Source organism: Arachis ipaensis, chromosome B3 (assembly GCF_059453495.1).
Source record: "Arachis ipaensis isolate K30076 ecotype BB chromosome B3, ASM5945349v1, whole genome shotgun sequence".
Lineage (NCBI taxonomy): Eukaryota > Viridiplantae > Streptophyta > Magnoliopsida > Fabales > Fabaceae > Arachis > Arachis ipaensis.
The window spans coordinates 16,090,403-16,117,121 of record NC_142438.1 but is presented as its reverse complement, the minus strand read 5'-3'; the positions used below and the strand labels follow the sequence as shown (position 1 = coordinate 16,117,121).

General features: G+C 32.5%; 2 protein-coding genes across 10 annotated transcripts; both read right to left on the bottom strand.

Moving 5' to 3' along the window:
- Positions 1-263: 263 nt before the first annotated feature.
- LOC107632588 (coiled-coil protein) lies at positions 264-3,768 on the bottom strand. Its single transcript, XM_088507433.1, has 7 exons — positions 3,382-3,768; positions 3,159-3,286; positions 2,988-3,053; positions 1,784-2,032; positions 1,373-1,534; positions 1,063-1,152; positions 264-810 (listed from the first exon to the last, which is right to left on the bottom strand). Exons 1-7 carry the CDS (start codon positions 3,654-3,656, stop codon positions 620-622), a joined length of 1,161 nt encoding a protein of 386 aa, XP_088363559.1. The 5' UTR covers positions 3,657-3,768; the 3' UTR covers positions 264-619.
- Positions 3,769-15,595: 11,827 nt separating this feature from the next.
- Positions 15,596-23,129, bottom strand: LOC107629786 (BEL1-like homeodomain protein 1). Of its 9 annotated transcripts, none has more exons than XM_088509217.1 (7): positions 22,878-23,129; positions 22,642-22,742; positions 21,480-22,406; positions 19,683-20,056; positions 18,383-18,443; positions 17,193-17,571; positions 15,596-16,596 (listed from the first exon to the last, which is right to left on the bottom strand). In XM_088509217.1, exons 3-7 carry the CDS (start codon positions 22,374-22,376, stop codon positions 16,022-16,024), a joined length of 2,286 nt encoding a protein of 761 aa, XP_088365343.1. In that variant the 5' UTR covers positions 22,377-22,406; positions 22,642-22,742; positions 22,878-23,129; the 3' UTR covers positions 15,596-16,021. The 9 variants fall into 9 exon arrangements, with proteins under 9 accessions (XP_088365343.1, XP_088365351.1, XP_088365350.1 ...); XM_088509225.1 differs by having other exon boundaries at positions 15,596-16,593; XM_088509224.1 differs by having other exon boundaries at positions 15,596-16,593; positions 21,480-22,437; positions 22,878-23,082.
- Between the last annotated feature and the right edge of the window lie 3,590 nt (positions 23,130-26,719).

Sequence of the window (26,719 nt, the reverse complement as noted above, 5' to 3'; positions counted from 1 at the left end):
TTAATATATATTTTATATTAATAATTCATTTTAATAACTAATTTTAATAGACACCTAATATTATTAAAAATAAAATTATCTAAGCTGGAAAATGGAGTTAATTACCTTGAGAAACTTTGAGATAAACTCAAACCATAAAACTTATTCACTCTTCTTTTTTAGCTTAACAAAAGGAAATATTTGGGATGAAAAATTGTTACGCCACTCTTATAGGTTATAAGGTGTTTGTTGCTCTTCTTAAAATAAATATTTGCGATGAAAAATTGAAGAAAAGTCTAGAATTTTTTTTATTTATAAATATTTTATTTATCAATCAATAATAGATATCTAAACAGGCACCACAAACAAAGGCGCAAGCCCATTCTGTAGTGAAAAAAATAGTTTATCAAGGAACCAGGTCGAGTGGTCAGCTTACTCGTCCGCTTAAGCAAGTGTCGGGGGTTCGAATCCCGTTTTGTGCGTGCAGTAACCCATTGGCCAGCGGCAGATCCTTAAATGGAGCTCCAATCCGCAATGGATTAGTCCTTGACCTGTCGGATTGGAAGATACCGTAGACAACCAAAAAAAAAAAAACCAGGTTGTACAAAACAATGGCCATTTTTCCATTATGTGGAAGATACTAGTCATCTCCCCAAGCCTCGTCCCTCAACTTTTGCCTGGTAACAATGCGGTCCCTCCTGGCATCCTCTTGCTTTCTGTGTTCTCTGGACCCAGATCCTACCGACGGTAACTTTAATCCCATGCCATGAGCAATCAGCCGCTGTGCTGCTTGGGCAGATGTTTTTGGTCGTTGCCGTGGTGGTTCCAAGTCTGAAACAAGGAAACAAGAAAACCATGATATCAAGACAAGGATAATTCATCTTACCCCTAATTGAGGAACAAGTGCTCATAATAATTGAATGATTTTGATTGAATGACAGTCAAGAAAAAATTTTCACGACTAGTTGACAATCTAATGCTGCCTGACTGCCTGTTTTAACACAGTCTAATAGTTATTTATTATTTTCTTCGATTGGAAGTGAAAATCCACTTAAACTACAAAAGTGCAAATGGAGCAATTACCTTTAGTTTTAATTGAACCAAGGAGTGTATCATCTTCACTAAGTATCCTTACATTGAATGGACAACGAATACTTTTTCGAGCCTCAAGTGCTGCAATACAAAATGTTTCATATAAGTTGCCAAGAAATCAAACTAGAGATCAAACATGGAGGGGCGGGGGAGAGAGTAGAAACAGGAAAAATTGTTCACAAGAATGGAAGGTGGTGTTGATTCCAGGGTATCTTATTCTTAAATATTGATGCATGAAAATTTTATGATGGTACTGCTTATAGTAAGAAATAATACTAGAGTCAGGAAACTATGAAATTACCAACTGAAGGTGTTTGGAATACTGCAAGAGCAACTGTATCATTAACCCAGCGAATCACAAATCCACGATCTTTGAAGTCCTCAAAAAGCCTCTCCAGTTCGATTGTCCTTGTACTTGGTGGAAAGTCAGCCAAAACAAGAACATGTGCAGTCCCGTATTTTGCTGAATTTGAAAAAACAATAGTTAAAATCCAATCTCTTCCAACACACTGCCTTATGTATAGAAAACCTAGCACAATGGATAAATTATCTTTTAAATGAAAATGAATCTTTGATCTGATATATTATGAGAATTCATAACCTCCTAGCTGCACCACATACAATTAGATTTGATACAAGAAAACGCAGATCTTACACTAAGCACATAACCAGTTATTACAGTTCAATTGAAATGTCAGGGGTCATTACTTACCGTTCTGTACAACTTTTTTATCTTCTGAACTACAGTGACTCCCTTCATCCTCAACATCGTCGACTGAGCTATCACGTAATTGATCACTATAAAGTTCATGTTTTTCATAAGAAAATGTTCCTCTTCCACGCCGCTTTGGGGCTGGACTCTTAGAGTTCTCCAACTTAAGATTTGATACTCCAACTATACAATCTGAGGATACTGTGGGCAGTAACTCATCAGGCTCTCGATCTGCCATTGCTTCCCAATCTGTGACATTTCATAATATCATTCAAATTGCACGATTTCAATAACAAACATCATTAATTTAACATATAATATGATCAGCTTCTACAGGAAAGGAAGTCAATGACATAACAAAAAGAAATATCTATTAGAAGAGATATATTTGGTCCCTCCCTCCCCCAAGAAAATAAACCCATCAGGAAAAACTAACAATAACTGCATGGTATTCCCAAATGCCTACATCCATCAATGAGAAGAATAACAAAATTCACTATCATAATGAGATTTAAGGATTCAGTTAATGCGTACATGGTCTCTAACCTCTAACTTCTACAGAGTTTAAGGTTATCACAATCTCAACATTGACCTACATATTAATAAAAGCATGTTAGTGTTTTCCCTATAAATTCATTTTTGCTTCTGTTATGACACTGTTCACCTACCCAACTGTTCTTTCTTTATTGAGTGTCACCCACATGCTGTTTCATTCTACCTCTTCCATTCTTTTTGGTGCCTCCCTCCCTTTTGTCTTCACTTTAATTTTTGCCAACCAAACAAAGAATTACCAGTTCACTCTTTGGCTTCCCTTCAATTTTCTAGTTCACAAACACAACACTATTTTCCCTCTCACCAGCTCTCGTGTCACTATGACAGCACAATGCACTTTTCTCTTAACGTTACAATTATAGGCCAATATCACAATCGTCTCCATCAACTGTTTGCAAATGCAATATTTGGATTGGGAATAATATTTAAATGTACAAATGCACAATCATAAATAGAAACATCTTCTTTAAGGTGAGATTGTCTCTAAAGTTAAAAATTAAGGAAGTTAAGCTTCCACCCTTAAGTCATTGAGTGGATTATGACTGTGATGCTACACCTAACTTGATTCTAAATCTAAAATTAAGCAACTTAACCAAGAACAAATATATAAACAAACAATTGTTATCCAAGATAATGAAAATTGAAAACATACCATCGTCTGAAGAATCATTGTGAGGGGAAGTCTCAGCAGGCAATTCCGCATGCTTCTCATTAAGCCCTTCAGAAGATAAAAAATAAATAAATAAATAAATAAAAAGAACTAATTCCGATTAACATAGGCACATTGCAACCAATTTTTGCAGGAAAATTTACGCTACTTTACCACGATCCAAATCCCCGTTAAAGTTAGAATCTTTGCAAGACGAAGAAGAAGAAGAAGAAGAAGAAGAAGAAGCAAGATTAGTCGGTGCAATCCTTTCCCCCTCGTACTCTTTCCCAACTCGCGTCTCACTGAAAATGGAAGAGGGGGGGGGGACATTTTGTTTAGAAATTCCTAATTTAAGTGTTGCATTTCAAACGGAAGAGGAAAGAAAAAAAGAAGGTACTTTTGTTGCGTTTGTTTGATGAGAGAAGCGCGGGTTCTAAGTTCATCGGCTTTGAGGGAGAAACCCTTGGATGAGTAAAGTGTGGCCAATTCGGTGAGAGCGGAGGCCAATTGGAGCTGCGTGACGATGGAATCGGAAGGGTCTTTTAGGGTTTGGAGCTCAAGATTTGAGATCACCGATTCGATGAAAGCGATGGCGCCGTCGGTGTCTCCGGCGGCGGCGAGGTCCTCCGCGGCTTCGCTCCAGTTTTGTGGTGGCTGTTCGACTTTCTCCATTTGATTTTGCTTCCTTCCAAGTTCCAACCCAATTGTGAATTGTGCGCTTAATTTTTAACTTCTTCGGAGATTTGTTTTTTTCTAAATAATTCTGCTTTTTTTTTTTGTGGTTTTTATCCGGGAACAAGATACTTTTAATTGTTAAAAAAATTTGAGCGAAAAAAAATCCAAGACAATAGATGCATTTTATTTAAATAAAGGAAAGAAATATAAACATCTAAAATCTAACCGTCAATAACAAAAGAGGGATGGCTTTTCAATTACAATTGAAACTCAAATAGGAAAGAGTAAGAACTAAGTGAGAAATTAGGGTCCAAAAATTTTTTTGCAATAATTCTTCAATTGAATATTCAGCTACCTTCCAAATCTCTTCTGGTGTCAATACTTTGCCTTCAAAAATTCATTTGTTACGGCTAGTCCATATGCTCCAAATCAAACACGCTACCAAACTTCTTCGTTTCTTTTGGTGGCTATCGCCGTTTGTTCTGTCAAGTATTGTCTTCCACCATTTGCAAAATAGATTATTGTTGTCTTCTTCTTTCGGGTCAGCTGCTGAAATTTGAGCTAGATTCCAAACCTGTCTTGAGTGAATACAGGTAAGTAAACAGTGGTTGACTGTTTCTTCATGTTGGTTACACCGTGGGCATGTGCTGATTATGGCTGGAATCCTTGCATTTAACCTTTTTCTAATAGGGAGGCCTCTGTGCAAAGCTTTCCATAGTAGAACCTTCATCTTCATTGGGCACTTGAGGTCCCAGAGTGCTGACCAAATTCGCTTATTCCAAAAGTGTGCTGGCATCATTTCAATTGGGGCACGGAAGAAAAGGAACCCCACCTCATATCCTGATTTCACAGTGTAAGTCTCTTTTTTTTCCTTATTCCATTTGATCTTGTCTTCCCCTGAATGAATCTGTGTTTGTATGATGGCATGTGCAATTTTTGGCTGAAAATTATTATTAATTAATTCAGTGTTCTAATTCCCAGATTCTGTGATGAGTTGAGCTACCCAAATTAAATTGGGGTTAATTTGTTGGTCTTGCATATGTGATAGCAGTCCCTAATTTTCAACCCAATGATCCTCCCAAATTCTAATCATAAACTGTCTTCTAACTTGCCATATAACACCTTTTTCTAGACTTTTTTTACCTTCTAGTAAACTCCTCCAAGCCCATGATGGATTGTGCCATGTGTCAGCTTTTAGGAAGGAAGTGTGTCTGAAATACTTACTCTTAAACACCTTTGTAACCATTGATTGAGGTCTAGTGATTAAACGCCATCGTTGTTTGCCAAGCATAGCCAAATTAAAAGCCTTGAGGTCCTTGAACCCCAATCTCTCGTATCCTTTTGGTCGACATAAAGTGTCCCACTTTATCCATTGTATCTTCCTTTTCCCCTGCTTTTGTCCCCACCAAAAGAGTGTCAACAAACTCTGAATCTCGTCCACAAAAATCTCAGGAAGCTTGAAACAGCCAAATGTATAAATTGGGATTGTCAAGCCAATTGATTTAATTAAAACTTTTTTACCACTAACTGATAGCAAAGTTCTCTTCCATTGCTGCAGTTTTTTGCTAACCTTTTTCTTGACAAATTTGAATGTTGATTTTTTTTTATTTCTAGACAGTGGTCGGCAACCCTAGATATTTATCTTGAGCATCAACATTGGGGACCTGAAGAATATTCACAAGCTCGTCTCTGTTATACTGTGGTGTATTTCGGCTGAAGAACACGGCCAATTTATTCAGGTTAGTCTCTTGACCACTAATAAGTCCATATAACTGTAATATCTGCATAATACTCTGGCAAGACTGAGGATTAGCTTTACTGAATATGATAGAGTTATCAGCAAAGAATAAATGGCTAATGGTAGGGCAATGACTGTTTAATTTAAGGCCAGTTAGCCCATTATTCTGTTCTCCTCTGTGGAGCAGATGGGATAACCCCTCTGCACAAAGAATAAATAGGTATGGGGAAAGAGGGTCTCCTTGTCTGAGCCCTCTAGTAGGTCGAAAGAAACCTCTAGGTTGACCATCCACAGTAACAGAATATGAAACAGTAGACACACACTCTTTGAGCCAATTAATCCATCGATCACAAAATTCAAGCTGTTGCATAATCCTCCATAAAAAACTCCACTCTACCCTGTCGTATGCCTTACTCATGTCTAATTTCAAAGCCATGTCCCAATCCCCAAATCTCTTATTCTTCAGAAAATGCATAAACTCATGTGCTATAAGTACATTATCATTTATTAACCTTCCTTTGATAAACGCACTTTGATTTTCACTAACAATTTTATTCATGAGGAATTGAATAAGCATTTTTGAAATAATCTTATAAAAAACTGTACTCAAGCTTATAGGTCTCACTTGAGCCATAGTAGTTGCATTATTAATCTTTGGTATGAGGCAAATATGAGTGTGGTTAAAAGCTTTAAGTATTTTTTCTCCCCTAAAGAAGTTGCGAACTGCCCTTAGAACATCCTCTTTGATGGTGTCCCAGAAAAATTGGTAAAATTTTGCCGTATAACCATCATCCTCCGGAGCTGAAAACGGGTTAATAGAGAAAACAGCTCTTTTAATTTCCTTTTCTGAGACTGGTCTAGTAAGAAACCAGTTATTTCTAGCTGTAACCTTTCTTCTCATCGTTGAGATTATCTCCGTTGGGTTAGGTGGGATAATTGTTGTAAACAACTTTTCAAAGTAATTTTGGGCTATTTGACTAATACCCTTTGCTTCAAAGCTTGCTACTCCATTTTCATCTTCCAATTTCTGAATTTTGTTGTTCCTATTTCTGATTTTTGTTTTTGAATGAAAAAATCTGGTATTCTGATCATCCCCCCTCCCCCATTTTAGCCATTGCACCCTTGATTTTTCTTTCCAATATCTTTCTTCGCTGAGGTACGCTTCAGTAAACTCCTCTTCTAAAATTCTGAAAAAAGTTCCATCTGCCTGGTCATGTTTGCCCTTTTCATCCTCAATTATCCTCTGCAAATCCTTGATCTGGTTCAAAGAGTTAGCCCTGCCTAGTTGCTGCCAGTTTACTATTCGGTGCCGACATCTCTTTAACTTTGTGAACAGTTTGTACATCGGAGAACCCGTTGCTTCTTCCTTCCATAACTCCTTCAAAATTTGCACTACTTCTTCATTTTCACACCATCTTTCTTGAAATTTAAACTGTCTCCTTGCCTTCCTCTGTATTATATCAAAGTTTAGCAAGATAGGTCTATGATCTGAACCTTGGTCAATTAGATGCATAATCCCAGCTCTTGGATAGTCCTCCAACCATCGGATTGAGGTTAAGCATCTGTCTAATCGTTCTCTAACTAACATCCCTCCAAATTGCCTATTGCTCCATGTGAAATGGTCTCCCTCAAAGCCCAGGTCTACCATACCTCCGGCATTAATAAAATTGTTGAAACCTTGCATGGACGTTGTTGACTTCGGTCTTCCACCCTCCTTTTCCTCCGGTGAAGATATAGCATTGAAATCACCCAGTACCAAATAATGTTCCCCAACTGAGTCTATTTGGTCTAGGATGATTCTGTATTGTAAAGAACGCTGGCCATCTTCGTTATGTAGGTGAACCCCCATCAGGTCCCATGTTTTTTGGTTACTCTAATCTTGCAGTCTCCAATGAATGTAAAAGTTTTCATACTTTATCACTGACACCTTTACCTCGTCTTTCCATGCAGAACCAGCCCCCCTGACAAACCTTGAGACTCCACACATCTCACGTTTTGAAGCCCCAACTTGTTGCACTGTTCAGTCACAAACGAAGTGTTGTTTTTGGTTTCGAAAAGAAACAACACCTCGAGGGAATGAGATCTAGTGATCTCTTGTATGTTGTGAACTGTCAGGGGTTTCCCCAAACCCCGACAGTTCCACATCAATAGCTTCATCCCTCGTTGGGTGCCACTTGAGGGTTGGAACCCTGTCCCTTCAAACTTGAGCTCTCCTCATTGATGCATTGCTTCTTCACATTCTCTGTATCCTCCCCCCCCCCCCCGTTCTCTGTTTCTCTCCAATATGCTTGGTTAATTTTTCACCAGGTTTTCTTGCCATATGCTTTAGTTTCATTGACCTTTTCTTGCTAGTATCTGCAGAGAAACTCTGACCAATTTGAAAGCCTGACTTCACAGTTTCTCTCAGACCCTCCAATTCGCCATTCTTACTGTCTCTCGCTCCTACAGACCCATTTTCCTCTTCTACCTCCTTTGCTGCCTGGTAGGTGATTAGTTGCAAGCTTAGAACCAAATTCCGACCCGACTTGCCACACTCCCCTTTTCTCTGACTTATTTCACCATTACCATTTATTGAACTGCACACCTCCTCTCCCTGGTGCCCCTATTTTTCCTTCACTGACAAGCTAGCAAAGCTCTTCAGCAAGCTTACTGGTGTTGGGCGGTTCAGGGTCTCTCTTTTGTTGATCTCCATTCCTTGAGCATTAGGGTTAACATTCTCCTTTTGTTCCTCCACTCGCCAGCCTGTTTGCTCCGCCTTCAGCCAACCTCCCCATCCATCTTCTTTTATTTCATCCTTTACTGTATCCTCCAGGTAGTTGTTGCACATTCTCCGTTCATGTCCTACATAGCCATAATATGTACAGAAGCATCCTAAGCATTCATATTTCAAAGAGATCTCCAGCACCTTCTTATTTGGTCCACCAATTTTCAAAACCCTTCTCAATGGCCTTGTTACATCGATCCGCACCTGTACTTTAACTATTCGCGTCTCCCTGCCTTTCATTGAAAAGATGGCAGCATCCATAACTTCACTTAGACTTCCCCCAAGCTTTCTTCCTAACTCTTTAGTTTTATAATGTTCTGGGATTCCCCACATTTAGACCCAGATCGGCATTATTACCAGATCATCGTATTCTCCCACTGTTTCTTCCTTCCATCTTGTGAGGTTAATGATAAAGTTTTTAAACAGCCATGGGCCTCCTCTTTCTATTCTTAGCACATCGACTTCTTTTTCAAAGAAAAATTGAAATAAATTACCTCCTAGTTCTTGTACTTTAAAGCCTTTTGGGTGAGACCATATTTCTCTCATAGCTCCTTCAATGGTTCCAACAGTAAAAGCTCGATCCGCCAGAATTCTACCAACGAGGCTCTTTGAACAGATCTGGAGACTTTCTCCTATCTCCTCTTCTCCAAAGACTATAATTTCTTCTTCATCCATATTACCCTTACCACGGTCCTCCATTACCTCTTTTTAGAGACACTAACTTGGATGATAAACTCTCTGAGTCCAATATAAAATCAGACCACAAGATGAATACTCTACTGAGTTGTAAAAACCCTAGCAGAGTAACAATTTGAATTCGAAATTCGAATCACATCTATTACTCTCTCTTAATAGCAAAAAAAATGTGATTTCTAATCTTTTACTTTTTTTACTTATATTTCTTTTGTTCTCGTTTATAAAATTAATAATGAAAAATCATACTTTATTTCTTTAATTATTAAAAAAAAATTAAGAGTAATCAGATGGTCCGATTACAAGAATCAAATAGTATACAAATCGGACTGCGTACTGAACTTCACCTGGCGTGCGTACAGGCTACAACGCCCCAGCGTTGGCTTTCTTGGCTTCCATTGTCACCCTCCTTCCCTCCCATCACTTTCACTCTCACTTGACACTTTACTTTCCTGAAAGAGCTGCTTTTCCAACCTTACTACTCTCTTTATTTTCATTCATTTTTGGACCAGCAAGGCAGTAGAAAAAAAATTCAAAAACAATACCAAAAAAACAAAAAATAAAAGAAGTAAATAACCATAATTTTATATTGTTAATTATCTTAGACATCTAAATTATATAAATTTTTATTATCAAATATTTTAATTTAATAAAAATAGTAGTGATAATATTAGATTTTAGTAAAAATATTATAATAATACTAATTAGAAATAAAATATGTATTATTATTATTATTATTATGGGAGACTGATTTTTATCATGTTTTTCATATTGGAGTCATCCAATGTCAATTAACAATGATTAATGCTCTAATCGAGAGATGGCGGCTTGAGATTCACACATTTCATTTTTCGGTTGGTGAGTATGTTGTGACATTGGAAGATGTGGTGATAATTCTTGGTCTTTCAACAAATGGTCTTTCGGTTACAAGACCGACCATGAGTAGTTTTGAGGTCTTAGAGGCCGAATGCTTGCACCAGTTTGGAGTTGCACCAAGGAAGACGGATTGTAAAGGAAGCTTCATAAAGTTGACGTGGGTTAGGAGTTTGAAAGACCGCTTAGTCTTGACTGATGATATTCACATTCAGAGATACGTAAAGTGTCACAAAATGTTATTATAATTTAGTTTTGAGAAAAGGACAAAGAGGTGATTGACCTTTTGATCTGCAGATATTTAAGTTCTCGAGAATTTGAAAATACATTTAAGTCCCTAATATTTTCAAAACCTAGACATATTGATCCCTCATATTCACTTGGATCTGTCAAACTCAACGAAAAAATCAAATGTGACTCTCGTTGTACTGACCTGGTTGATACGGATGCACATGTGAGAGAGTTTTTAAAATTGAACAAATTAGACTCAAGGATCGATATGTCCAGATTTTGAAGAGGTCAGGGACTTAAATGTATTTTTAAATCCTCAGGGACTTAAATGTTCGCGGACTAAAAAATCAGGGATCGATTTATCCTTTTTTCTTTACTTTTTTTATAAATTTTTATGTTATCGGGTACCTAATTATCCGATCCGAACTAATGCGTTCTTAATCGATTTAGTTTGGTTCGGATACAAAAAAAAATGTAAATCCGAATCAATTATAATTCAATTGGTTCGATTCTAATTTCACCCCAAACTCGAACCAACCTGACCTGTAAACACCCTTAAGTCTGTCATTGGCCAATAGGTTGCTATATGCACATGGCGAAATTCGAACATTGGCCAATAGGTTGCTATATGCACATGGCAAAATTCAAATTTTTGACACGTACTTAAGCAGACAAGTGAAATGACCAATCGACCAAACTAAATTAGTTTAGTGTGCTCTATATATACTAGTGCTTATGCACTCTTGTAATCACCTTATTTGTTTGGGCATAAAGCATTCTCTCTGTTTTCCTTTCTCTCCGAACTTAGTTCTCATGTAATCTCATGCACGTTCATATTTCATTATGGAATCATCAAGTCTGGACGAAAATCCAAGATTATTTTTCAAAAATCTCCAAGATGAAGATACAACAATTAAAAATCCAATTGAAATCAATCCAAAAACAAGGGTATTCAATACCACAGTGAAAGAAAATAAAAGAAAGAAAGCCTAATTCAACAGAGAAATAAAATGCAATGCTCCAATAATGATAGCTCAAACTTTCATCATCTATTTATCTCTTAACTAGTGGAGTATGAAGAATACGTACTCTTTAAATTGTTCTATTAGAATTTTTGCGGTGTTTTTAAAGGTTTTTTTCTTTTCAACCTTAATTTTTTAATTCTCTTCTTATTTTTTTAAATTCTTTTTTCATATGAATCCATTTCTTACAAGTTTTTCTCTTTCTTCCACTCTTTTTATTCTTTTTATCTTTCTCTCATTCTATTATCACATCCTCATTCGTATCATTAACTTAAAATGGGAGTAAATCTATATCCAAATCCAAGGAGCATGGAAGAAGAGGAGGAATTGGTGTTTGTAATAGAGAAAGACTTCTCTAAGGGACTAGAGACATGTATAGAGCTTGTAACCAAGAAAATGTGTGTTGAACAAGAGTTAATTGTTAATCAGAGGGTGGAGGGTGCCAGCCGGTCAATAGCACCCCAAGACCCATGAGAATATTATCGTAGAATTGTCAGAGTTTGGAGAGACCCTTGACAGTTCACAACCTTAAAGGGATTATTCAATCCCACTCCTCTGAGTGGGTTTTTCTTTGTGAAACAAAAAATCAATCTCGACATGTGAAAAAAAATTTAGGGCTTGTGACTACTCTAATTGGCAAATTGTTGGTTCTTTTGGTAGTGCGGGTGGACTTGCGTTGGCATGGAAGGATGATTTTATTCTTCATATTTTCAGTTATTCTGAGTTCTATATTATTGCCTTGATAAAAGATGTCCCTCTTAACAAGGAATGAAACTTTGTAGGTGTTTAATTAAAATGTAATGAGAATATTCGGCTATTCAAGTTCTAAAAATCTCTTTGGTGTTCTCCCAACTTCAAGGTAAATCGGTTATTGTTGATGATTTCAATTCCATTATTGATCAAGTGAGAAACTTGGTGGTAATCATAAATCTCACTCTTCTATTGCTATTTTTAATTCCTTTAATTGAGATAACTCGTTAAACGATTTAAGAATGATGGGTAAACTATTTACTTGGAGTAACAGACGCAAGGAAGGTGAACTAATTCAGAAAAAGCTTGACAGAGTGCTTGTTGATGAATCTTGGTCCCAATTATACTTTCATCCTACGATCTTTAGACTATCAGATATAGGTTTTGATCACGTCCCCTCCTTTTGGACACTAACTACCAACCGAAAAGATCAAAGAGGAGATTCAAGTTCCAATCCCGTTGGTGTGGTGAAGAACAAATTCACAACTTCATCAGCGAGGTCTGGAACTCAGATATAGAAGGTTCAGCAATGTTTAGATTATTTCAAAAGCTTAAATTGGTTAGACACTGATTAGTTATCTGACAAAAAGAACAATGCTACTAATCCTAAAAAGGAGATTGTAGAAGTTACTGCTCTTTTAGAACAAAAATGAACATCAGACATCATGGGAGACACTGAATTACTTGAGATTGAACAACGATTTGAAAAAGCATATTTGGACGAGGAACTTTATTGGAAAGACAAATCTAGAATTAAATGACTGAAAGAAGAAGACCAAAATACAAACTTCTTCCATCAAACATTTAAATCTAGAACCAGAAAAAATAAGATATGGCATTTGTAGAGGGATAATGAGGATATGGCAACAACCAATGCTGATATTGCTAAGATGGCTGAGGACTACTTTAAGAGCATTTTCACATTTTCTAATCAAGCAGATCTGGGACCTTTTTTCATAGACATCGAATCTAAGGTTACAGCTAACATGAACTATAGGCTCAGATGATTTGTTTCATGGAGGAGGTAAAAAAAGCTACTTTTAGTATCTACTCTCAGAGTGCACCAAAAGAGGACGGTATAATGGTTGAATTCTTCCAATTCTACTGGGGTATAGTGGGAGAAGACGTGTTCTGGGTTGTGAGAAGTTTCTTTGTCGGAGGTAGAATTTGAAAAGTTTAACCATACCAATATCTGTCTAGTGCTAAAGGTTCCAGATACGAGTGATATGACTCAGATAAGGCCCATTAATTTGTCCTCTGTTGTCTACAATATCTCTTCGAAGGTACTGGTCCACATACTCCAAGGGTGTATAAATAAGGTAATTAGCCCAACTCAAAGTGCATTCTTAAAAGGTAGACTTATTTCTGATAACATTCTTATAACACACGAATGTATGCACTACCTTAAACAAAAGAAGCGAGGTTTGGAATACGAAATGACACTCAAACTTGATATGAGTAAAGCCTACGATAGGGTGGAGTGGCATTTTCTATGGTTTATTATAGAAAATTTGGGCTTTAAATCGAGATTCATTGACTGGATTTGTCAATTATTGACAACCGTTTCTTACTCTATTATTATGAAGGTCAACCCTATGATTTTTTTAAACCAAATAGAGGCATCTATCAAGGTGACCATTTATTCCCTTTTCTTTTCTTCTATGTGTAGAAGGACTTTCCTTCTTGCTACACAAAGCAGAGAAAAATAGTCTCATTTGGAGAATTTAGATAAATAGAAGATGCCCAACTATAAATCATTTACTATTCACTGATAATTCCATTCTATTTAGTAAAGTCTCGGAAAATAGTTGTGCCTCTTTTCTAGAATTATTGGAATCTTATGAGAGTTTTAATGGGCAAAGAGTTCATCTTAATAAATCAGCCATGTTCTTCAATAATAACACTCCATAGCTGATTAGAACCTCCCTAGCAGTCCAGCTAAATATTTCTCACATAGGTGCACATGATAAATATTTGGATTTACCTTTCCTTGTCAACCGCTCCAAGAAAGTCACCTTCAACTCAATCAAATATAAAATTTTCAAAAGGACACAAGGATAGAAAATGTGCTTGTTATCTAATGGAAGAAGACAGGTATTACTCCAAATAGTTGGTGAAGCCATACCAATATACATATTATCATGTTTTAAACTTTCGGACAGCTTGCCAAATGAAATTCATAGTATTATAACCCAGTTCTAGTGGAGGCAACAATGTTTTAAAAGGCGAATGGTGTAGATTAGCTAGGATAAGATTACTAGGCCTAAGAAAGAAGGCGGACTTGGTTTTAAAGATCTCAGGCTCAAAACGTGGCTCTTTTAGGTAAACAATGCTGAAAAATCGTGACTCAACTTAACTCTCTTCTTTCTAGAATACTTAAAGGTAAATATTTCTGATTTAATTCTATCCTTACAACAGAAATAGGAACCTTATCTTCTTGGGGTTGGTAAAGTATTCTTGAAGGGAGGCGAGTTGTAGAGAAAGACATTAGTAGGAAAGTAAGTGTTGGTAATATCTGAATCTTCAGTGAACTATACCTCCCTCTTTCTTACCCCTTCACTGTTCCTCCATCTGTGGCACTACTATCAAAGAGTTACCATCTGTTACAAGTAAAAGACCTATTTTTGTCAAATAAACAGTGAAATTAAATATTAATCTCAAACCGTTTTTCTCTAGAAATTGCTTAGCGAATCCTCTCCATAACCCTAAGAGAAGATGAAGACACAATCAAATAGGTAATGAATAGATTAAAAACATATGATGTTGCATCAGGGTACAAGATTGCTTACCAATTTTACCACACCTCTATTGAATTTTGTCCGAACTTCATGCAATAGATACCAGTTTGGAGTCATTTATGGAAGTTGAAAATTTCTCACAAGAGTTTGCTCTTTGTGTAAAAATTTCTTCATGGTAAGCTTCTTGTTCTACTTCTCATCCACCAGCAATTCCCATCCATTCTGGCAACTTGTCCAATCTACAAGTCAGCTCCAAAATCACTCATGCACTATCTATTTTTCTGTGGAGACGCTAATCTAGTGTGGAAGAAGAGTCATTTGACTTATCTCATTCCAGACCATAGACGTTCCTTATTCTTTGATTGGTGGAGGGATTCGGTATTACAAATTGGATTTTAAGGAACAAATCCTCAAAGTACTTGACAGGTTTTGATTATAGCTTGGAATATTTAGAAGAAGAGGTGTCAGCGAGTCTTCTAGCATATCTAGAAGTCTCTGAAAAAAGTGCTAGCAACGTCGCTTAAGTTGAACCAGGAACTATCTATTTTACCTTGTGCATAGTGTGCTAAGATTTCTTCTTTATCTACTTTTTTATATTATTTTTTTCTTACAATTTCACCTATTCGTAAATATTTAATTTTTTTTATTTTTCTTATCCTGACTTTTGAATATATATTGTATTTATTTCTGTATTGAATAATATCATTATTATCTTTAAAAAAAAAAAACTTTCATCATCTACTTAACCCGTGTGACCAAAAACCATGTTCTTATTAGCCACATTTCTTTATACGTTGTATTGTATGATGAAATTACATTTATGACAATTTTTTTAATTTAGTACATATCATTAAATATATACTTTTTTATTATAAACATAACATTTTAATTCTCTTATTTTTTTATTATTCATGTTTAATATTAAAAACAAAAACTATATACATAAAGCGTATAAAAAATAGGGTATATAACATTTCTTGCGTAAAAATGCTCAAATCATCATGCAGTTAATAATGATAATAGTTTAAATAACCAAATAAGTGTAAATTATCATATATAATATGTTCCGGATATTTACATAAACAATAATATATGTACGGAGAGAAACATATACACTACCATTCATAAGCTGGCTAAATTCCACTACCATTTATAACAAATAAAGCCAAAGCAAAGTATATTAGAAAGTATATATGTAATGTACTATTTTAATTTACTATAAGTTTCATCCTTACATGATGAAGCAAACTTCAACATAATTACCCTCCCACATATAGCTAAAGTCTTCCAAGAAATCATCACGTGATTCCAAAATGTATGTAGTGGTTGATTCACAAAAATAAATGAAAAACACGAGAAGTAAATTACTGTGCTAACACTCATATATCACAGATGACATAACTAACTCAAACTAATTAAAAGAATATCGAGCATTAAATTACATACACGACTAACAATTTTTTTCTTTGCTCTAAGATATATATATAGAACCTAAACTTTGAGAAAATTGTGATCTCCAATAATAATAATAATAATAATATCTTAGGTTGCAGCTAGGCCACAAAATCACGCAACAATTGATGAGAAGCAAACCTCTTCCGATTTTGCATGTCAATGTTGTTGTTGTTATGATCATAACTTGTTCCTGAATGAGAAGAAGGTGTTGTGGCATTGTTCTTCATTCCACAAAACTCATCATCATTGGTTGCTGCTTCAATCTCGTGATGATGATGATGAATCCTTCCTCCTCCTCCTCCTCCTCCTCCCAAATGCATGTTGTGTGAGGAGAGAAACTCTACTTGTTGGGATGGAAAGTTATTGTTGGTGTTGTTGTTATCACTTGGTGGAAGCCCTAGAGTGAGTGAAACACCATTCCCATGGAACCTTGGAGCCACCAATTGTTGATGGAACCTTCCAATGTCTTCCATGGAGAATGTAGTAGAACCATAACCGCTACCGCTACCCCCGCCACCGTCGTGGTTTTCATTCCCAAAAGAAGCCATCAAAGGGTAACCGTCTTTATTAGGGTTCCCTAATTCAATTCCAAAATTTAGGTGGTTGTTGTTGTTGTTGCTATTTGTCTCTCTTATCGGCTTCATTTCCATGTCCACAGAAAGGATGCTACCTGCTGGAGTAGACTTTAATTACTTTTTTGAAGTACATTATTCATGTAAAGTTATTTTTTATGAGGATAATAATTAAAATAATTTAATTTATTATATTTAAGTAAATTATTTAACATAATACATTTTAATATTTAAGCTATCATTTTAACATGTAAATATCTCTGAATTTTGCATTAATGATTATTTTATTAGAAATATAATTATTTATATTTTTTTTAATAATTTAAATTTTTTAGAGAATTAATTTTATAATATAGTATTAAACTTCTATAATTTAAAGATTTAAAGTTAGATTTTTGTTAGCCAAAAAAATAAAAAAATTTAATATAAAATCAATTAAAAAAACTTATACAAAAAATTCAAGTAAACCTTAAAATAAGGTTTTGGCGTAAGAGAATGTATCAAAAATATATATAACTATTCAAATGTCTTTTGTATTAATTTAAATTTTTGGGAGAAGTGGTTGTATGACAAGTTTTTGTTTACATTTTTAAAATTGTAGGAAACAAATTGTGCGTAAATCAAAGTTTGGGTAAAATACAATTTCTCGAGAAAAAAAAAAAAGGAAAAACAAAGAAGAAGAAGAAAAGAATGGTACCTGGAGAGTTCATAATCTCATGATGAGGATTCCTTAGATTCAATGGAGATGTTGAGATTGAATTGTTGTTGGAATTTGCTGAGATCTCAGTTATTGGAGTAGTGGTGTTTTGGTTGGAGTTTAAGTGGTCAAGTCTAATGACACTACTACTACATGGTGGTTGTTCTAATTGTGATGATGATGATGACCATAATTCCTTGTTTGATGATTCTCTTATTAGCTGCTTCTTCTTCTTGTTGGCGGTGTTAGTGTCATCATCATCATCATCTTGGGAGCCATTATTGTTGTTGTGTTCTTGATCCTTAATTTCTTCTAAGTACATTTCTTCAACCATTGGTTTCCATAGCCTAACTCGGGCATTTATAAACCAGTTTGATACCTGCATGTATGCATTACAAATTACTATGTATGTCACAAACCTTCTAGCTAGTTCTCAAAAACATATTGATATCTTTTTAGATAGTATAATACTTTGAGTATTTATTTTGTTTCGTATATTAGGGTAACATGTATTTATTCACTATTGAATATATAAGATGTGAAATTTATTATATTTTATGTAAATCACATATTGCATCTAGTAAAAAAAAGAGTATGTGTTAATTTATACCGTGAGAAATAGAAAACTAATACGAATAACATATTTTTAGCTACGTAATAATGATCAAATTATCAATTAACATGTGTGTAGAAATATTTTGGTGCTCAATCTCAAAGCAGAAGGGAGAAAAAATCATTTAAACTTTTAAAGATGTAAGATAAAGTGTTAAATAAAACAATAAAATAAAATGTCATTTTTTTAATATGAGAATATATAATGTTCTTCAATATAATGGCGGTTAAATTTGCCATACTAATAAAAAAAATGACTATGTTAGGTATATACCAAAATCAGCAACTAAAGTCAGTCATCAGTATAAAATATGAAATATAAATACACATAAAAAATAAATTAAACCATATATATTTATACAAAAATATATTAATGGTTGATTTTAATGGTTAATTTTAGTGTACGAATAGTATTTTTGAATAACAAAAATTAAAGCTGTTCTAATGGAAAAAGCAAAAGCTTTTATTTGGACATTTTATGCTTCAAAACGGAAGTGTATATAAATCGTGTGAGTGCTCAATATAACTAAACGATGGAATCACTAATAAAATTGCTTCATCGATTGAAATATATATACCTGGCTCCGAGTAAGTCCAGTTTGTCTTGCAAGCATAACCTTATCGGAGTCCTTTGGATAACTGCAGAAGGCCACAAGTAAAAACTCCTACTAAGTTATTGAAGCAAGCTTAGTATCCATCAATGAGAATAGACCACTTGAAAAAGAAAACAAAAATGAGAAAGAAAAAAAAAAAGGCTCAAATTATAGTATTTTATAGAAGAAGTTATAACTGGTTTCATTTGAAGGAAGAAATTTTTTTTTTAATTGGACAGACTAATGACTAATCAATTATGGATCGAAAATTTATTTAAAAATTTATTATTAACTAATAAATTACTATATATACAAAACATAATTTAAACTTTCGACAATTGTTTATACGAATGAGTAAGTTAATTATTTTTTTTTTCTTATAAAATACTTAAAATAAAAACAAAACACATTCTATAAAATCAATAAACACGTTTTTATTTTATATTCTGTTCTCTACTTGTCATATCAGCAAATTTTAGTAGTTAAAAGATAATAATATTGTTAGTTAGCACCTTTCTAAGAAATCAAGAAAAGTAAAGTTTTAAATTAATTTGTAACTACAATTGATAATTCAAACGTTTCAATTATTCGTCAACCAATTTTTTTTATTCCTTTCTCACTTTTAGATAACGATTAGTTATAATCAATAATTTAGGAAATCTAAATAAGAGACAATAGCACTTATTTTAGATTCAGGAATTTTTTGTGCTATAATAATAATAATAATAATAATAATAATAATAATAATAATAATAATAATAATAATAATAATAATAATAATAATAATAATAATAATAATAATGTTCTATATGTATTTACATTATTATTCAATACACTTAGTCGATTTATTGTTTTTAACTATTAGACGAGAGACAAAATTTAAAATAATTAGAAGAATAATGAGAAGTGCGAAACAAATAGGTTTAGAAATGTAAGTAAAAAAGTAAAAATTTATTTAACTTGTATTTTCAATTTTAATTTTTTTGTTTTTATAATTTTATTAAAAATTAGAACATATAATTAATAAAATTTTATTATTTTTCTATTTTTTCTTCTTTCCTTATTATAAAATACTTATAAAAATAAAAAATCTTTAAAATCAATAAACACAAATTTCTCTCACTTTGTATATGATAAGTTTTAAGTGAAAACTTAGCTGCTGTTAATTTAATGTGAAGTTGATAAATAAGTTGATAAATTTAACTAAATTATCATCTAACGACTCTCATCTATCAATTTCATATAAAATTAACTGCACATGAGTTTTTATATAAGTTTTACTTACGGGTGAAGAAAATGTTCGAAAAGCCAAGCTCGAAGAATAGAAACCGCTCGTTCGGGCAATCCTCTTTGTGGTCTCCAAGCATTGTGTTGTATCATTCCCAACTGTTGAAGCGCCCTTTGTTGCCGGAGATTGTGATCAATGAATCTAAGCCTTGAACCCTCGACTTTAACTCCCATGCAGTTGTCTTCACCTAGCGTCTTGCCAGTCGTTTTGATCTGCAAAGATATTGCATCTTTTAGGCACCGAAATTGCTTCGATATTGTCTTCAATGCAAGTGCTGTGTATGTTCTTGCAGCTCCATAACCAGCTGCTTCCTCAAATGATGACGTCACAATTTGCATTTGTTGCTTGTACTCTCGGTATCTTTGCTCCACCTAATAATTCCAAACACAAATTAAAATTTACATAATTTTCACTGTATAAACAAGAATACCTATTTTTATAAGCGTCATTTTAAAAAAAGTTAAAAATAATTAAATAATTTAACATTATTTATAATTTTACAATTTTATCTTTTTATTATTTACACTTGAAAAATTTTTTTGAAAGGGAGGACAAATCGATGATATTGATATATAGAGTGAATTATCACAAAATTTTTGGTAAAATGAATTTTCAATAATATATCTATATCATATAGGAAGATTTTTAAGTGTACCGTCATATCGGTGTATTGGTGATTTTTAACCGTTGATCTTAATTATATATATTATATATATTTTTTATAATTAAGATCAACGATTAAAAATCACTAAAACACCATCCAGTATGACGACACACTTGAAAATTTTCCAATCATATAACTGCTCTCTTTCATGTTGAGAACAACTAAGAATCTCTATGAAGGACATTCAGCATAGTACGATAGAATGTCATTGATGACTGAAAAGTAAATGATGTTTAATTTTGAGATGGTTTCATGAAGGAAGAAAGAAAATCGGACCCATATAATAAGAAGAAGGCCTCACTTAACTTTTTACAATAACCCCTTGCTCAAATCTCAATCAATAATGGTACAGAGATTTTACATAATCATGAAACTGACCCAAATGGGCCCAAACCAAAAATTATTCTCTGACATTCACCAATTCTAATCAATTTTTTTCTTTTTAATTCTTGTGATCGTTTTCATTTACCCTACACAAAACAAACACACTCTTTTAGGAAAAACAAGTAAAAGAACTTATAGTCACTATTAATTCATGTCAATCTCACAGTTCTCTATGGCTCTATCTATTGCATTGTCGCATTCTCTATTATCATTATTTCTTCTTCGGTTACCCACTTACCCGAAATTAATGGGGGACCCCTTCACAAGTTGAATCATACATAAATTATTTCCAAGAAATTGAACCAACACAACCCGCAACAAATGATAAAAACCAATCCACAGCACAATTACGCGACACTTTACCCACCTTTTAAGATTTTTTAGGGTTCAGCCCCGTCAAAAATTAATTTGTCATTCACTAATGATAAATTGTTGTATATGTAATACAAACTTCAAATTTTCAATACTTAGTTACACATTCTAGTAAATTGACTATTCAACTAATTTAAGTTAATTATGATGATTATTTGATAAATTTAAATGTAATTAATTTTATATAAAGTTAATAACTAATAATTTTTAGATGACAATCAACTATCAACTTCACGTAAAATTAATTGTATCTAAATTTTACAGTTAAGATATAAAATAAGCATTTAGAGATTAGTTAAATAAAAACAATTATAAATTCATGTGTATCCAATCATTAAACACATGCATGTAGCTTATTATTAATTTATTATTACCTCATCAAGCATGGTAACAAGCTTGGACTTATTCATATGAAGCTCTTGTCTTTGAGCAGTGTTGAGTTCACTTCCTTGCTTGTTGTCACCACCACTATTTTCACCGTCGCCCCCACCACTTGATCTATTATCATCACCGCCACCATCAGACGTGGATTCAACATTTTTATTCCCTTTCATCTTCTCTTTATTGTTGGAATAATCCACCTTATTATCGTTACCCACGTTAACGGCTTCATCAAGAAGCTCCTGTGCCACTTTCAGAAACTTGGATCCAAGTACAACACTTTGTATACTACTATTCAAAGCCCCACCGGCGTTGGCAAAAGACCTAAACGGAAGTTGTTGAGAGGAAAGACTAAGTGACAACCCTTGCGGATGATGATGGGATTGATGGCCTCTCGCTCTATGAAATCCCATTTCTGTTGTTGCAGTTGTAACTGTATGTTCCGAATAGTCACGGTTATTCGGAAGAACAGTCACGGTTGCTGCAACAACAGAAGAAGAGGAAGAAGAAAGAGCGGTTTGATCCATGATGGATCCCCAATTGTAGTGATGAACACGTGGTGTGGGCCCCACAAAGCCATGGAAGCCGGAGATCTCATTGCCACCGCCTGCAGGTCCTAGGATATTATTTGAAGCAACTCCGATAATTTGTTGTTGGGGCGGCGCGTGAGTGAGACTTGCGAGGTTGAGCGCGTGGGGAGTAGTAGTACTATTGTTGGGATTGAGGAAGAGCATGTTTGGTGTTGGATTTTGTGCGGTGTCAGAGGAGAAAGGTACGTAGTTGTTTGGATTCATGAGAAAGAGTGTCTGCAATCCCCCTCCTTCTGCGGAAGATTGATGATGATGAATATCCGAACTGCCACTGTTGCCGCCATGAAAGTACGTTGCCATCTTTTTCTGTTCTCTGTGATTCTTCTTCTTCTGTACGGAAAGCCAGACAGAGAAACAGAACCTGCTGTGACATGATGACAATAACAACAATCATGATGGAAAAAAAAAAGATATTAATAAAAAAATCTTTTTTCTTGCTTGTTTATTTGCGAGTGTAAATTTATATGTAATTTAATTAAACTGATCAAATTATTTATCAATTTTTAGCTATTAATTTTATACAAAGATAACTGTATTTTATATGTGTCTTGATCTGTGCACACACCTTAGCTTGGTTTCGATTTGGCAACACTACAAGTAGTGTATGATTAGAATATTAGTAGTTGTGTTCTTGGATCTCATCACTTCTTGTGGTACTTGCAGATCCTGAAAACCAATCTAACATATTAAAGAATTGAAAAAGTAGTAGATAAGAAGAGAGAAGGTTGAATTTTATATATGTGATTCATCTTGTGATTGATGAAAAAGGAAGAAGCAGTTGAGAAGGGAAGGTGTCCGTACCATTTTGTGAATGGGAAAGAAAATAAAGAAGCGTGGTGATTTGAGGATTGAGAGGAAGGTAGAAAGGTGCTATCTTAACTAGACAAAGTGTCCATCTCTCTCTCTCTCTCTCTCTCTCTCTCTCTCTCTCTAATAAAGCTATCCACCCTTTTATTCCACACAGAGAGATTCAAGGTTTCTGCTCTCTTTCCATACTTTGATAGATAATGTAGTCCATGTGTCTCAACTATTCCCTAATATCTCCTCCAACTCTTTTTTTTTCTGATTTTATTATATATATTAAAAGAATATGTATTATTAAAAGAATTTGATTAGTTTATTATAATAAATTTGATTATTATGTTGTTAAATATAGATTATTCTTATAATTTATTAATTATTTTATTAAAAAATATATAAGTTAATATGTATAAATATATACAAATATACAATAATTATTTTCTATGTTCATGAAATGTTTTTGAAATTCTTTATAAATCTATAGGATACTAATACTACTTTTTGATCTAATGTATGTATAATTTAAAATTTGTTTTCAAATTTTAGAAATAATTTTTTTAGTTTATTATGAGACACCTGATAATTTCAACCACATATATTATAGGAGTATTTATATTCTGGTGAATTCTACCCAACCCCCTCTAAAATAACATGTAAGTTACCCTTCATGATGTGTCACATTTTAATTGGTCATTACTTAACTATAGTTGGGTTATTTTGTAATTTATTATTTGAGATGGGTAATTGTATAATTTCTTAAAATATTAAAATTCTACCCCATTAATTGAAGCACGTTCTCACGCAATTTCTTTCTACAGTGCATCATTTCTTAACGGGTCGTTGAATTCCCATGGCTCGTAACTACCCTGTTCTTCCCAGTATAGCCACCGCGGATTTCATTGCTATCTCTTGTCTTCTCACTCAATCCCCCTTTTTTTTTTTTTTGCCATGAATCACTCATTACCAACATCAACAACATTAATGGTTAGTTCGGTTATTAAATTTTTTCATTAAAAAAATATATATTTATTTAATTACAAGATGGAATATATATTCATATTTAAAATATAATATAATAAAATAAATCTATTTTAAACATGTATTTTTTTGTGTGACTATTTTAAACATGTATTTTATATTTATATCCTGAATATCTATATAATTTGCTTTTGTATTTAAAAATTTTAATATTAACTATTTTTTATTTAAAATATCATTTTTACATTAATTTTTAAATTGGTATATTGGTCTCTTCTTTAAGATTATACAAAAAAGATTTTTCATAAAAATAATTTATTTAATCATTAATTAAATAATAAAATATTAATAAATTAAAAATTAAAAGAATAAAAATACTATAAAAATTACTTGTAAGAAAGTTGAATTTTATCATTTTAAATTTGTGTTATTAATTTTAACAATTTATTTTTTTTAAATAATTTATGTATGATAAAAGATATGTTTACTTGTTTAGAGTACAAATTTTATTATTATATTTGTATATTCCTGATTTTAATTATACTTTTAAGTACTCTTAATAGATTTATTTTATTATATTATATTATATTTTACATATGAATATATATTCCATATATTATTTTTAATGAAAAAAATTTAATAACCAAACTAACCATTAATTATATTGGTAAGGAATGATCCATGGTAAAAAAAAAAAAAAAAGAGATTGAGTGAGAGGACATGAGATAGCAATGAAGTTGGTGCTGACTATACTGGAAGTCGGGTGCTGACTATACTGGGAAGAACGAAGAAGTTACAAGCCATGGAAATTCAACGACTCGTTAAGGAATGATGCACTGTAGAAAGAGATTGCGTGAGAACGTGCTTCAATTAATGGGGTAGAATTTTAATATTTTAAGAAATTATATAATTACCCATCTCAAATAATAAATTACAAAATAATCCAACTATAGTTAAGTAATGACCAATTAAAATATGACACATCATGAAGGGTAACTTACATGTTATTTTAGAAGGGGTCGGGTAGAATTCACCTTATATTCTACCCTAGTAATTTTCTTAATTTGTTTTAATACTAGAACCATAAAATCTAACACTAAGTAGTAGTTACTTAGATTGTTTATATGTCATATTTTATTAGGGTTAATAATTAAGGGCATTATATATATGCAACAGATTTTGCGTTTAACCTGCTAATTAAAAGCTGTTGGGAATTAATTTTTTACTCCCAACATATCTATGTCAAGAGTTAAAATCCATATAGAAAAATAAAATAAAAAATTGAAACCAATATTTTCCATACAACAATTAATCAATATTTTTTATTTTAATTTTTTCTTTCTTTGCCTTAATTTTTTCGTTTGCGATTTTATTTGCCAATAAAAAGTAATTAATTTTTAACAAACGGAGACAAAAAGTAAATTTTTCGGCGACCAATGAAATTTTTGGATGAAAATCCTCTAAAATAAAAAAATTGATAAAATGATGAGTTAATTATTTTTAAATTAATATAATAAAACACACATTTTATCAAATAATATATAATTAATGGTGATTAATCCTTCACTTTATTACGTTACTAATAACTTTGTCTCTTTACTAGGTCCAAATTCGAGATTTTTATACAGACTTCTATGATGTCTTTGATTATCAAGTTATCATGCATAAACTACCTACAAGACCATTGTCTTCCTCTTGCCACCTATGATAGCACTTTCAATAAATTGCCACTATTTACTGTGTTAAAATTTTCTTTTCATTAATAATAATAATAATAATAATAATAATAATAATAATAATAATAATAATATATTTAAATTTTAATATACACGCAGTTTTACCTTTTACTTTTTTAAATATAAAAAACTTTATTTTGTTAAAAATTAATAATTAATATTTAATACTTTTTTTAGTGATTCAATTAATAAAATTAAACAGTGATATACCATATATATATATATATATATATATATATATAAATTGGTTATTTTTATAAACATGGTAAATATTATAATAAAAGATATGATAGAACTGGCGAATTATATATACTGAGCAACTACTTGTATTTGTTAAACAATAATATAGACATACAGCTCGCAAGTTATTTTCTTGTTCTGCTGTACACTCTATTACTCTTACCTATATTACTATATATCATAAATTAATCATCCACCATTTAAATTTTATTATTACTTTTCTTTTCTTGATCTCTGTCTTAAATATTTCTTTTTATTCATTAATTGGATCGATCTTTATAAACTTCTGTCATTCAGCTTGTTTTTAAAAAATATTTTTGATTATGAAATTTATCATATTATTTTATGTTAAGATTCATTATGTTATAATTTTAAATTAAAAATATCTTTCGCTTCGAAAAAAAAGTTTAATATATTTGTTATTTACATATTCTCCTCTTGTAGTATACTATAAAAAAAAAAAACTACTTTTAGTAGTTAATAGTATTATGGTCACTTTTATTTTGTTAATTAATTTTTTGTGAGAATTATAAATATGCCACTATTACCATATATTATAATTAAAAGTTATTGAACTTTTGTAACCATTAAAAAAGACTTTATCAAAGATTTTATAATTATTATTAAAATTTTTTAACAATAAAATATAAGATGTTTAATGTCTAATTATTAATAAATATATATTAATAACTATTTCTATTGCTGCTAAAGGCCATTGGCGGTGATTTGTTTATTTGTACTCTATATATAAATTGTTAACACAATAACAATACAATACAATATTTGTATATCAGAAATTAAATAAACAATTTGTTAAAAAATTTTATAATCAATTATAAATTTTGAATTTTGAATTAGCATACAAATTTTAAGAATGACAAATATTAA